The sequence below is a fragment of the Bufo bufo genome, chromosome 2, assembly GCF_905171765.1.
Source record: "Bufo bufo chromosome 2, aBufBuf1.1, whole genome shotgun sequence".
Classification (NCBI taxonomy): domain Eukaryota; kingdom Metazoa; phylum Chordata; class Amphibia; order Anura; family Bufonidae; genus Bufo; species Bufo bufo.
The window spans coordinates 207622866-207636557 of NC_053390.1; the positions used below are offsets into that span (position 1 = coordinate 207622866).

Below are 13692 nucleotides of genomic sequence, written 5' to 3' on the forward strand. Positions count from 1 at the left end.
TCCCCGCCTCTCCCATAGAAGTGAATGGGAGCGTGCCGCGCATGTGCAGCCCATGCTCCTATTAATTTCTATGGGGCAGGCGGCAATAGCCATAATTTCTATTTTCGGCGGCCCCATAGAAATTAATAGTCGACGGCTGCACATGCGCAGTGTGCCCTCCTTCACTTTTGGGGCTCCGTTCTCTATATAGGTGCGGGTCCCAGAGGTGGGACCCGCACCTATAAGACAATGGGGGCATATCCTAGTGATATGTCTCCATTGTCTGAGATGAGAAAACCCCTTTAAAGAGGTCATTCCAGAATGGCAACTTCTCTATCCAGTGGCTCTGTGGTGGACTAACCACTGAGACGCCCAGCCATCATGAAAAGTACGGTCCTGTGTCTCCCATTTAAACAGAGGTGCAATGGAGCATGCGCACTGCCACTCAACCTCAGCTCCATTTAAACAGGGAAGACTGTACCCTCATTCACATGGATAGGTGAAAGTGGTCATTCTGGGACTACCTCTTTCGAGTCTGCCTTCTTAGTGACACAAATCTCCAAGCTGTACCAAAATGGTTCAGGTTCCCCGATTTTGGAAATTCATGGTGGTCTGTGCAGGGACACACCTCCAACTGGTTACCTCCCCTCTGTACCCTTACTGCAGACTGCTAGCAGTTCATTCATAACTTCTAGTAGAAATAATAAAGGAATGGCACAAAATACAGACATAAGAATAGATGTTCCCCATAGATTACATGGGGAATGTTTGTAGCTATTAAAACAGACATGTCAGGAGCGGTGACAGATCCTCTTTAAGTATCTGTTTGACTTGCTAGAGGATAATCTTAAGTGGATTTCCACTTTAATTATTCTGTACTCAGAAGCAGAGGAGAACAAACCTGCTCTGTGACTGAGTGTCTGGGAGGGTGTGGGAACCATGTAACTTCTGTACTCATCTTCAGAGGCGACCTCGGGGGAGACATTATCAGCAAATGATGGTGCTGAAAAGTGGGATGTTTTCTCAGAGTTTGGTCCCATGTCACATTGATCCTATGAGAAACCAATAACAGAAATTAGGAAAGGGATTTATGCAATTGTAATCACAAAATAAACATCTATATGGCACCAGATTTTACCTTAAGGCAGAATTGTACAGAATTCTATAACACCAAATGCAGCACATACATATATGCACCAATAAGGAACTGTTGGAATGGAATAACACTTTCTATGTGTGAATGATATATGCAAGTTAAAACGGATACGCTTATTGGGAAAAAACTGTACAACTAAAAGGAGGCTCCAAAACCCTTTTGGGCCGCCTCTAGTCTGGATACAAGATGACATGGAGCCTTACAGGTTCCATAAGGTATCCTGCTGCACATTTGACCACAGATGTTACAGCTAGGCCTGTAGATCCTGCAGACAGGTAGGCTGCTGAAGCTGGTGTCCCAGCTGGCTCCATAAATGCTCAATTGGTGATAAATCTGGTGACCAGGCAGTGTTGTAATCTGAGAAACCCTTCCTGTGTGTGGCGAGCATTATCCTGCTGAAAAATGCCAGTTGGAAGCCCTGCCATAAGAAGCAACACATGATGCAGCAGGATGTCCTGCACATATAGATGAGCTGTTAGTGTTCCTAGGGTGGACCGACTGTCATGTGTGATGGCTCCCTAGATCATCGCACCAGCAGTTGGGGTAGTGTGTCTCCCCACTGCAAAGGTGTTTGCCATGTGTGTGTGTCCTCACGTAACCAATGCTCCCAACACCTCCTAACAACTAGGTCAGAACGGCCTAGATGGTGGGCAGTTCATCGAAACAACCATCCTGCTTCCCTCAGTCCAATGATGTGCCCCCTCTCAAAGTCTGTCAACTGGGCAAAATGTCTGAATGCATCATAAAGGTATGTCTAGCGGTCAGCGATCTCTCACTGAGATGTACACAACCCAAAAGTAGCCTCTGAGAACCTTTTTATAGGACAGCGGGAAAACACTTATACACCCTCTTGTGGCAAGACCCAATGTCTAATCAGACCGCAACTGAAATCATTTACAGATCTGCCTTAGACTTAACTGCATGCAGAGTTTTGCAGCAATCTGATAAATTTATGGTATGCTTTATCAATCTGAGTTTCCCATCTTTCAAAGGTTTTGTTTAGCAACTGTATTCCAATAAATATACCTGATGTTCTGAGTCGCTTGATCATTTACATGATGGTGATGAAAAGCCAGATGTTAACATTTTACACATTCTAATTATTAGTCATTTATAAGTAGTCAGAGATGGAGTCAGAGTTTGGAAAAATACAGAAGTCTGAGTCATAGCAGGAAGTCTGGCTTACCGCCATTGCCCTGGGTATCATACAAGTGAAAACTAAAAGGAACCCTTACAGCTGTTTCACACGAGCGGATGCCGTGCGTGACATCCGCTCCGTGAATGACAGCCAAGACCCGATGCAGACTGCAGAAGCACGGAGCATTAACATGACTGATAATGCTCCGTGCCTCTCTGTGATCTCTTTACTACGAACTCACAGTGACTACTTTATCTCACTGTGATTTCGTAGTAAAGAGATCACAGAGAGGCACGGAGCATTATCAGTCATGTTAATGCTCCGTGCCTCTGCAGTCTGCATCGGGTCTTGGCTGTCATTCACGGAGCGGATGTCACGTATGGCAGCCGCTCGTGTGAAACAGCCCTTAGAAATCAGGAGCTGCAACAATTATCAAGGCATTGTGCCTGGTTTAAACAGTGAACCTCCTGGAGACTGACTCCCGGTGAGCATACTGTATATTCAGATGTGACATATCATCACTTCAGTATTTTCTGTATTGATCATTTTAGGCTACTTTCACACTTGTGTTTTTGCCTGATCCGGCAGGGATCAGCAAAAACGCTTCCGTTACTGATAATACAACCATCTGCATCCGCTATGAACGGATTCGGTTGTATTATCTTTAACATAGCAATGACTGATCCGTCATGAACACCACTGAAAGTCAATGGGGAACGGTTCGATTATTTATTGTGTCAGGAAAACGGATCAGTCCCCATTGACTTGCATTGTGGGTCATGCCGGATCCATTTTGCTCCACATCCCATGACCGAAAGAAAACCGCAGCTTGCTCTCCGGTATGGGAACGCAACCAAACGGAACGCATTTTGGAGCCTTCCGTTCTGTTCAGTTACATTTTTCTCCGGTATTAGATCCTCTGCTGGATCTCAGTCCCGGAAAATGTAAACGCAAGTGTGAAAGTAGCCCTAATCAGTGCAAAACACAGTCATGAGACGAAATGCTGCATGTAGGCACATCACCTATCGTCCAATGTTTTACACAGGAGCCACAGATTTTACAATCATCAGGTACCTGATGATGGAACAGGATATCCCCTTCCATCAGGACACCACAGAATTCACACGGAATGATGACACTCTGAGGACTGTGAGCAGGAGGTGAAGATGATCTAAGATGTTCAATGAAGTCCAGCGGGGGACTAGGGGAACGTCTTCTAACCGAGGAAGTGACACTGGGCCTGCAACCAGACTGCAAACAAAGAAATCACTATACATTTTTCGGAATTAAAAACCAACATAAACAGAAACTTGATAACTATTCACAAAATATAGGATATAGGAGAGTTTCAGAATAAATTTGGAGGTGAAAATATATAATCATTGTGGGGCAGAATTATTTGTGTGCACAACGCTTCCTTTCCTGCAATTACAATGCAACAAGCTTGCCGCAATGTCAAATTCAAAGATATGCAATCGTGTATATATAGATGACACTATCTAAAAAATAAAAATTCTGCATTTTATGGAACAAAATGCAGAACTAAAAGGTGATGAGTGAGCAGAAAGTAAAGAAACCCCCACTTGGCAATGAAATGATGCAAAACACCATGATAGGAAGCTACAGAAAGGAGTAGATGTTCATCATGTTTGTCCTGTATTTGAAGGATAAAATCTAGCAAGAACTGAAGCTCAGTTTGTTTGATAAGTGCAGTCATAATGAAAGGGACTGTGAAAGGGATTGTGGCGCTGGTACCTGGTGTAAGATAAGATCATGTTCAGGAAAGAGCTCTTCGCAGAACTCGCAGGGCAGCTGGATGGCATCGGCTGTGAAGACAAACATGAGGGTGAAAAACTAAACCAACTTCATCTTAAGGACCCATTCACGACTGTGGTGCTGCTGTGCCCATGTTGTGGACCGCAGGTCCGTAAAACACAGGCACCAACCGCGTGAGCTCCGCATTGCTGTGCGGACCCTTTGACTTTAATGGGTCTGCGATCTGCAAGATGCGGAGAAAGATAGGACATGTTCTATCTTTTACGGCATGGAGGCACCAACCCGGAATCTCTTCCGTATGCCTCCAGGTCTATGCCGCAAAAGACAGAACATATCCCATCTTTCTCCGCATCTTGCAAATCGTGGACTCATTGAGGTCAATGGGTATGCACGGCGATGCAGAGTTCACATGGCTGGTGCCCGTGTTTTTGCAGACTCGCGGTTTGCGTCCGCAACATAGGCACGGCGGCCCCGCGGTCGTGTGAATGAGGCCTAACTGACTTCACAGAGTAAAAAGGTACAGCCAAATGTGGTGTAAATGCTGAGGATTTTCTATAGTGGAATTGATTGTAGAAAATATACGTTTCGCAGCAGCAGCAGAGTAGACGAGATTTAAACTCATCCACAAGCTGCGGTGCTTCATTTATTTGTACTAATGGAGATGCAGCTTAGAGAAACAAGGGTTTATTTCCATGCTAGGCCCTAAATAAAACGTACCAGTGAGTGTGCTGGGTGAATTTAAGTGCGCAGATTCACTGGTGGAGAAATAGTTAAGGTTGCTTCGTCCCTCGACATTCGTCTTCATTTTATTATCTTTGCAGTAGTAGTCACGCCAGAAGTCCAAGTTATCATCAGACTCAGGACTTGATCGAGTTTTGTTCTGACGCCGTTGAAGATGGGAATGATCATAATTGCGGAATGGTTTAGGCTTTTCCTCCGAAAGGTGATCGAAAAAATCCAGTGGACTGTCTATGTCCAGATCCTGAGGAGTCCGATCTCTCTCTAAAAGAGGGAAAAGACAGCTTATCATAAGACAAATTAAATCCTGAAATATGAAATCATTAGATCGCAAGTAAATCATCTGCTCCAGCAAAGAAAGAAAAAAAAATAAAGAGTCCATATTTCTCATAACAGCCAGGTCCCTTTACACTTATCCGAGGGAATGTATCTCCCAATGGAACAAAAGATCCGGCATGCTGAAATCAAACATGCTCCATCCGCCATTACCCTGCCATCTGTAGTCAGGTGAGTTGTGACAGCCTCACACACATTAGACAGTTGGCTGATGCAGCCAATGCATATCTAATGGGGATGGAAACCTTCAGGTATTATAGAAGATGGCACTGAGAGGAGTCCGTGCACTTTACAGGTTCAAATAAAGCAGACCGGTTACCTCTCCCAGCATGTCTAATTTAATACATAATTGTATTCTACATGAAACGACCATCCTGAAGCATCTATTCTTATGACTGTTTTGTCATTCCTCTGTTATTCCTGCTAAAAATGTATGAATAAATGTATAACTGTATGTTTCCAATTAAGAAAGTGCCCCTGTGCAATCTGCCACTGGCAGCAGTGATCGGATAATGTTAGAAGGTGCAGGGACACACTCCTAAAACCCAGTAGGACCTTTATTGCAGACTGCTGGAAACTCATTCATAAACTTCTAAGGGTCCATTCACACATCCGTGTGTTTTGCGGATCTGCAAAACACGGACACCGGCAATGTGCGTTCCGCATTTTGCGGACCGCACATCGCCGGTACTAATAGAATATGCCTATTCTTGTCCGCAATTGTGGACAAGAATAGGGCATGTTCTATTTTTTTCGGGAACGAAAATGCGGACCCAGAAGTGCGGACCCGCATTTCCGGATCGGGCCGCACATCATAGAAATAAATGGGTCCGCAATTCCGTTCCGCAAAATGCGGAATGGAATTGCGGATGTGTGAATGGAGCCTATTGTGTACGGCATAATAGAGGAATGGCACAACAGAGTCAGATGCAAAGATGCTCCAAAAGGTGTTCAGATATGGTAACAGGTCCACTTTAAACGTACAAGCAACACATTTTAGAAATCTGGGACACAGAAGATACACATACATGGGAAACACGTCACAACATCACACGAGTCAGGTGAAGCATGGGCCACACAACTCCACTGCGGCGGGCAGATGACCCATATCAAATACGGTGTGCAGGAGCTCAGACCCAGCGGCATGGGTATCAGGTAAGTATGATTCCCTCCACAGGTCTGCCACGCTGGGGGTGTCTGCCCAAAAGGCCCCAGGGACGAACAAGCCCTTTAAGTGGGTGAGTGCATACAATAAAACAGAAAAATTCAAACCATTCTAGGTGGCACTGATGCAGAAGAAGCTCATTACTCCAATAGTACCAATAAAAAGGTAATCTTTTATTCAAGAAGGTCTACGCGTTTCAGGGGCAAAACATGCCACTTCATCAGGACAATAAAAATTATTGTTTAAGTGGGTGAGGGAATTCACAGCTTATGTCCTGGGGTGACAAAGGATTGGGCATGTTGAAATCCAAAATACCCAATCATTCTGTCTCAACTGCTGGGTGGGAAGAAGCTAGGAGACCTCCATAGAGTCGGTTCACGTTATATAAGGTCTGTCACATAACGGACACTGGCAGCAACTTATAATGGAGTCTGCTGTTTTCACACAAAAAATTATAATAATACCAGTAGCTCTGAATGCAGTGTTATTAATTCTATCAAAACGGACGAAATCTACAACGTATTAGATCATTACCAGCTCAGAAATCTTACCTTGTTCTCTCCTCGTGTATTGGTTTAGGTCATCTAATTGGGTTAAAATGGAGTTTCTATAAAATCTCTTGGGTACGTGACTTGGCACCTGAGAAAGAAGGTTATTCACTAAGGCGCTTCTGTTCACAGACGCATAATCTCTGCTGTCCTCCCAACTGTGGACTCTCGCTGGTTTCTTTTGCGCTTTCACTTTGCCACACACAGCCGGGTGCTCCGTGAGGTCCTTAATCATTACACTGGAGCCACAATTCTTACACTGCTCAGTCCGAGCGCCACAATAATCTTCATGATTTTCTAGTGTATTAAAGGTCACTTCCAGCTCACAAAACTGGCATTTAACCAGACGCAAAGGACAAGAGGATTTCTGCAAAAAAAAAAAATAATAATAATAATAATAATTAAAAAAAAAGAATTTCCAAATACTAACACACTGTATTTCAGGTTACCCCACGGAGCATGACAGCTGACCGTTTCCATCCTTTACCGATAGGTCATAGATTTATATAATACATGCAATGACTACAGACAGACATAAGCTGCACCTCAGACATCATCATTTTCGTCTTTCTCAGTCGTAAGTAACGGAAGGCTTCATTCTAAGACCATCCACCACCTTTAGGCCTCAAGCTCAAAACCGTATCAGTTTTGTGGTCCGCAAAACATGGATGATGTCCGTGCGATGTCTGTTTTTTGTGGACCCACTGACTTCAATTCGTCCTTGGTCCGCATTTTGCCGCAAAGAATAGGACATGTTCTATTTTTTATTTCAGAATGGCCACATGGATGCGGACAGCAAATGGATGACATCGCGGTCCAATTTTTTTGGAGACCCGTAGAAATGAATGGGTCCGTGTGCAGTACGCAAGAAATGCAGATCGGACACATATACAAAATGCAGTCGTGTGTGAGAGGCCTTACTGAAAGTCTAAGGCTTCTTGCACATCTGCGTTTTTCCTGTGACGGATCTCAAAACCGCAGCAAAATGCTTCAAGTTTTCTCCCCATTCATTTTCAATGGGGACAAAAATTAATGGTGTGCATCAGAATGCACTCCGTTCCGTTTGGTTGCGTTCCCATGACCGCAAGCAGCGGTTTTGTGTACGGCATGGGATACTGATCAAGACCGATCCGGCATGAAACACAATGTGCAGGATCTGTTTTTCGGACGCGTAAAAAAATGGATCCGACGCCCATAGACTTAGGCTACTTTCACACTAGCGTTCGGGGTTCCGCTTGTGAGTTCCGTTTGAAGGCTCTCACAAGTGGCCCCGAACGGATCCGTACGGCCCCAATGCATTCTGAGTGGATGCGGTTCCGCTCAGAATGCCTCAGTCTGGCACCGTTTGACCTCCGTTCGGCTCAGCAGGCGGACACCTGGCCGTGCGGAGCCAAACGGATCCGTCCAGACTTACAATGTAAGTCAATGGGGACGGATCCGTTTGAAGTTGACACAATATGGTGCAATTTCAAACGGATCCGTCCCCCATTGACTTTCAATGCAAAGTCTGGACGGATCCGTCTGAATAACTTTCACACTTAGAATTTTTTCTGAAATATAATGCAGACTGATCCGTTCTGAACGGATCCCATCGTTTGCATTATAGGAGAGGATCCGTCTGTGCAGACACCAGACGGATCCGCTCCGAACACAAGTGTGAAAGTAGCCTTACAATAGATTTAGTGACGGATCAGTCTTGTTCATTTTGGAGATAATACAACCAGATCCAGATGCAGACCGTTGTATTATTATTGAACGGATGCAGACCGCTGTAGTATTATTGAACGGATGCAGACCGCTGTAGTATTATTGAACGGATGCAGACCGCTGTAGTATTATTGAACGGATGCAGACCGCTGTAGTATTATTGAACGGATGCAGACCGCTGTAGTATTATTATTGAACGGATGCAGACCGCTGTAGTATTATTGAACGGATGCAGACCGCTGTAGTATTATTGAACGGATGCAGACCGCTGTAGTATTATTATTGAACGGATGCAGACCGCTGTAGTATTATTATTGAACGGATGCAGACCGCTGTAGTATTATTATTGAACGGATGCAGACCGCTGTAGTATTATTATTGAACGGATGCAGACCGCTGTAGTATTATTGAACGGATGCAGACCGCTGTAGTATTATTGAACGGATGCAGACCGCTGAATTATTGAACGCATGCGTTTTTTGCTGATCCCCTGCCGGATCCGGCAAAAATGCAGATATTAAAGTAGCCTAAGAAGTTGTTCTGTTCACCAGATGATCTGGCCAAGGAAAGTGGCGGGATGTGGACCTATATAAAGAAACAAGCAGAGAAGACAAGGATTGTGTCATCTCTGCATGCCCTTATGTCAAATGCAAAATCAGCTTCTGCCTTCAGGAACATCTCACTCAGTGGGGGTCATTTACTAAGCATGTCAAGCCACTCTTTGGCTTAAAAAAAAGTTGCAAGACAGTACTTAACGACTTTTTTTTTTTTTACTCCTGTACGACAATATCTTGTCACCCAAGAGTTTTTATGCCACCCTTGCCACTTAGGAGTGGTGGGGGTGTAAGAGAGTGAAAACGAGGATTCCCCTGCATAACGGAAACGGGACGTATCCGTTATGTAGGCCATAGACTTCTATTATGACGGAAAGAATAACGGAATGCCTCTAAAGGCATTCCGTTATACATTCCGTCATAGAATTGCGTTATGGTCCGTGGTAACGGAAACCATAACGCAATTCTGCTTTTACCACAAAACGAAGCGTGAACGATTTCAAGATATGAAATTGGCTCATCTCTAATGGCTATATAGCCATCAATGAACACAATGGGCAATCTAACGATTGCCAGCTATTGTCACCCAAATGAAAAAAGTAAAAAAAAAAAAAAAGTTTTTACAAATATAAAAAAATAATAATAATACATATAGAAAGTTTAAAATAAACTCCCTTTCCTGAACATAAAAATACTTAACCAATAAAAAAAAATAAACATCAGCGTGCGAAAATGCCCATACAATTAAAATATAACAATATTAATGGCATATGGCAAATAGAGTAACGGGGAAAAAAATTAAAACAGCCAATTCGCCATTTTTTGTCACTTCAACTACCCAATAATTTTTTTATAAAAAGTGATCAAAAAGTCGCACACACTTCAAATTGGTATCACTGAAAAGTACAGATCGTCCCGCAAAAAATGAGCCCTCACACAGCCCCGTACACATAACTACAAAAAAGTTATAGGGGTTAGAATATGGTTCTAACATTTTTTTTTTTTTCCTCAAAGGTTTTTTTTCAGTATTAAAACGCAAGAAAAATTATACAACTGTGGTATTGTTGTAACCGTACTGATCTGGAGAATGAAGATAACAGGTCAATTTTACCGCATAGTGTAAAAAAAAAAAACACACCATCTCAATTCCGTTTTTTCCTAATTCTACCCCATTTCGAATTTTTTTCCCCGCTTCCTACTACAAGGCATGCAATTAGAAAGTACAACTTGTCCCTCAAAAAAATAAGCCCTCATAAGGCTATGTGAATGGAAAAATAAAAAAAGTTAGGACTATGGGAAGGCGGGAAGTGAAAAATGAAAAGGCAAAAAAGGAAAATCTCAGGGCCCTGAAGGGGTTAAAAGGTAGACAAAAGTGTCTGTCCCTATCCTGTCTACATTTTAGGCCTCATGCACCCAACCGTAATTTGGGTCGGCGTCCAAAAAATGCAGACAGCACAGGGATTTTATCCACGTGCTGTTCTGCAAAATTATGGAACATATCATATTCTTGTCCGTTTTGCAGACAAAAATAGTCATTTCTAGTATTATAATGTACGGTATCCATATTTTGTGAGCGCAAGCAGGTCTCAAGCAGAATCAGTAAATCTGCCCAAATGCGTTTACTGACGGGGAACTGATTATGTCAGTAAGTGTCACAGCTCATAGTGCGGTGTGCCAGGGCAGGCTGTGCTGCAAGACTGGGTAGAGATAACGTAGGAGGCACCGTACAGAAAACGTTGGCGATCCTCATTCTGCATAGGCACTAGTGTAGGCTCCTAGTGCTAGTGTACTCCAATAGCTGGTGATGTACATGCTGATTCTTGTCTAACATGGTGAACTAGTTTGTTTAGTATTTTGTCTAGTATTCAGAAAGTAGTAGATCCAGGCCCTGCATCACTACACAAACACCGAATATGTAATTTGGTGGAAAAGAAAAGAACTAAGCAATTATATTAGAAGACTATGGGGTCATTTACAAAAACCAGCGTTCCACACCAATCTTTGTTGCCCCTACACTGTCATAGGATTCAGCTAATTTATGATGAGGAGTGTGCCTCGTCATAAATTAGGCGCACCTCCGGCAGTCCTTGCGTCAGGCATAACAACGACACCAGCCATCACTGTTTTCAGGCATAAAAGTTAGTACATTTTTCAGAGCCATCACTCCAAAGTGCTGAATGTGCAATTAAATAGTCCAAGGATGTTAAAAAAGTTTGCAAATTTGCAACTATTTTAATTGCTAAAAGCTGGCGCAAAAATGATGGTAGATGACCCCCATGTGCACAAAAAGACACCAGTAGCCCAGTTTTGCCTGTTCTATTCTGTAGTCTTATAATTTAATGGGTTACAAACTATACACTGGACAGTCCCGCTCATTTCCTTTATACTTTAGACCTTATTACTTACCATTTACAATATCTCTGTTGCACGGAGGGGAGTTTATCACCTCCTACACTCCAGAATCCTGGCTTCAAAAAGTCACAAAACAGGGCATTCGCAACTGTCTGGGCTTCCTTGCACAAAGGTTTCATGACTTTTTGAATTTTTACCACTCACTGCTGTTCTGAAAAGTAGGTGGGGAAATGGGTGTGGTGTGGTTCCCTTCCGTCAATTGTCTGCTCGCTAGAGGAGGAGACTGCTGCTATTACATGCGACGATCTCCTCTTCAGCATAGGGACAAGGGATCGCTAATGCACCGCTCGTCCCTATACTGTCTCATTGTCTGCCGGCATCAGAGTGCCTATTACACAGCGTAATCTGCCGCCGGCAAACCAGGATTTTTTAACATGTAAAAGATCCCAATTACCTGATGAACGGGTAATCAGTGGCAGTATTACATTGTCAGATGATTGCTAACGAGCGGTAGGGTCTCAATACCAGAGAAAAACGCTTCTGTTTTGTCACCATTCCTTGTCAATGAGGACAAAACTTAACTGAACAGAACAAAAAGCGCCAAAATGCATTCGTTCCATTCTCATACCGGAGAGCAAACCGCAGCATGCTGTGGTTTGCTTTCCGTCATGGGATGCGGAGCAAGATCCGGATCCGTCATGACCCATAATTTAAGTCAATGGGGAAGGATACGTTTAAAGGGCTTCTGCAGTTTTTTCAAACTGATGATCTATCCTCTGGATAGATCATCAGCATCTGATAGGCGGGGGTCCGACACCCGAAACCCCTGCCGATCAGCTGTTTGAGAAGGCAGCGGCGCTGGCAGTAGCGCCGCGGCCTTCTTGCTGTTTACCGCAGTGACGTCACAACTAGTATCCAATGGCCTGGGCGGAGCCAAGCTCCATTCAAGTTAACGGAACAGCCCCGTCCAGGCTATTGATACTAGTCGTGACGTCACTGGGCCTGCGGTAAACAGTGAAAAGGCCACGGCGCTACTGCCAGCGCCGCTGCCTTCTTAAACAGCTGATCGGCGGGGGTCCCGGGTGTCGGCCCCCGCCAATCAGATGCTGATGATCTATCCAGAGGATAGATCATCAATTTGAAAAACTGCAGAACCCCTTTAACTCTGACACTATCTGACACAATAGAAAACTGATCTGTTCTCCATTGACTTTCAATGGAGTTCATGACGGATCCGTCTTGGGTATGTTAAAGATAATACAACCAGATCCGTTCATAACGGATGCAGACGGTTGTATTATCAGTAACGGAAGCGTTTTTGCTAAACCCTGCTGGATCCAGCAAAAACGCTAGTGTGAAAGTAGCCCAACTCCAGTAGGGAGTAGAGTACAAAATAAATTAAGTACCATTTCTAGACAAGATGTGACAACTTTAATAAACAACATGCGACATGGTGTAAAAAATACCAATGCAGACTCAAGCAAAACTTAGGGTCCATTCACACGTCCGCAAAATGGGTCCACATCCGTTCCGCAATTTTGCAGAACAGGTGCAGACCCATTCATTGGGGCCGGAATGTGCTGTCCGCATCCGCATTTGCGGATCCGCACTTCCGTTCCGCAAAAAAATAGAACATGTCCTATTCTTGTCCGCAATTGCGGACAAGAAAAGGCATTTTCTACGAGAGTGCCGGCGATGTGCGGTCTGCAAAATGCAGAATGCACATTGCCTGTGTCCGTGTTTTTCGGATCCGCAAAACACATACGGACGTGTGAATGGACCCGAAGATATATCACTCTCACAATTGTTTTTATTCAGGGGGAGAAAAACTTTCCTGACCATGTCCTGCTCACACAGCTGATTGGTTTGCTGTAAGGTATAGAGCTAGGCAGCCCCATGTAAGCTAAAGGCCTCATGCACACGACCGTTGTGTGCATCCGTGTCCGTTGTTCCGTTTTCCGTGATTTTCTGCGGACCCATTGACTTTGGGTCAAACTCGGAAAATGCACCGTTGTACATCCGCGTCAGTGATCCGTGTTTCCTGCCCGTCCAAAAAATATGACCTGTCCTATTTTTTTGATGGACAACGGTTCACAGACCCATTCAAGTCAATGGGTCCGTGAAAAAACACGGATGCACAGAAGATTGTCATCCGCATCCGTAGGCTACTTTCACACAGACGGATCCGCTGATCCGTCTGTATATTCTAACACAGAGGCGTTCCCATAGTGATGGGGACGCTT

The 13692-nt window shown here is 44.0% G+C and overlaps 1 protein-coding gene across 2 annotated transcripts in view; it reads right to left on the reverse strand.

Moving 5' to 3' along the window:
• Positions 1-13692, reverse strand: part of TRAFD1 (TRAF-type zinc finger domain containing 1) — a 65724-nt gene that overhangs the window by 14844 nt on the left and 37188 nt on the right. For both annotated transcript variants that reach the window (XR_005776145.1, XM_040416051.1), the window contains exons 5-9: positions 6840-7203; positions 4767-5051; positions 4029-4099; positions 3348-3524; positions 881-1031 (exon numbers count right to left, since the gene is read on the reverse strand). Coding sequence is in view for 1 of the 2 variants with exons in the window: in XM_040416051.1 (XP_040271985.1) it covers positions 881-1031; positions 3348-3524; positions 4029-4099; positions 4767-5051; positions 6840-7203 (1048 nt within the window). In the remaining variant the exon portion in view is untranslated. The remainder of the gene's footprint in view (positions 1-880; positions 1032-3347; positions 3525-4028; positions 4100-4766; positions 5052-6839; positions 7204-13692) is intronic.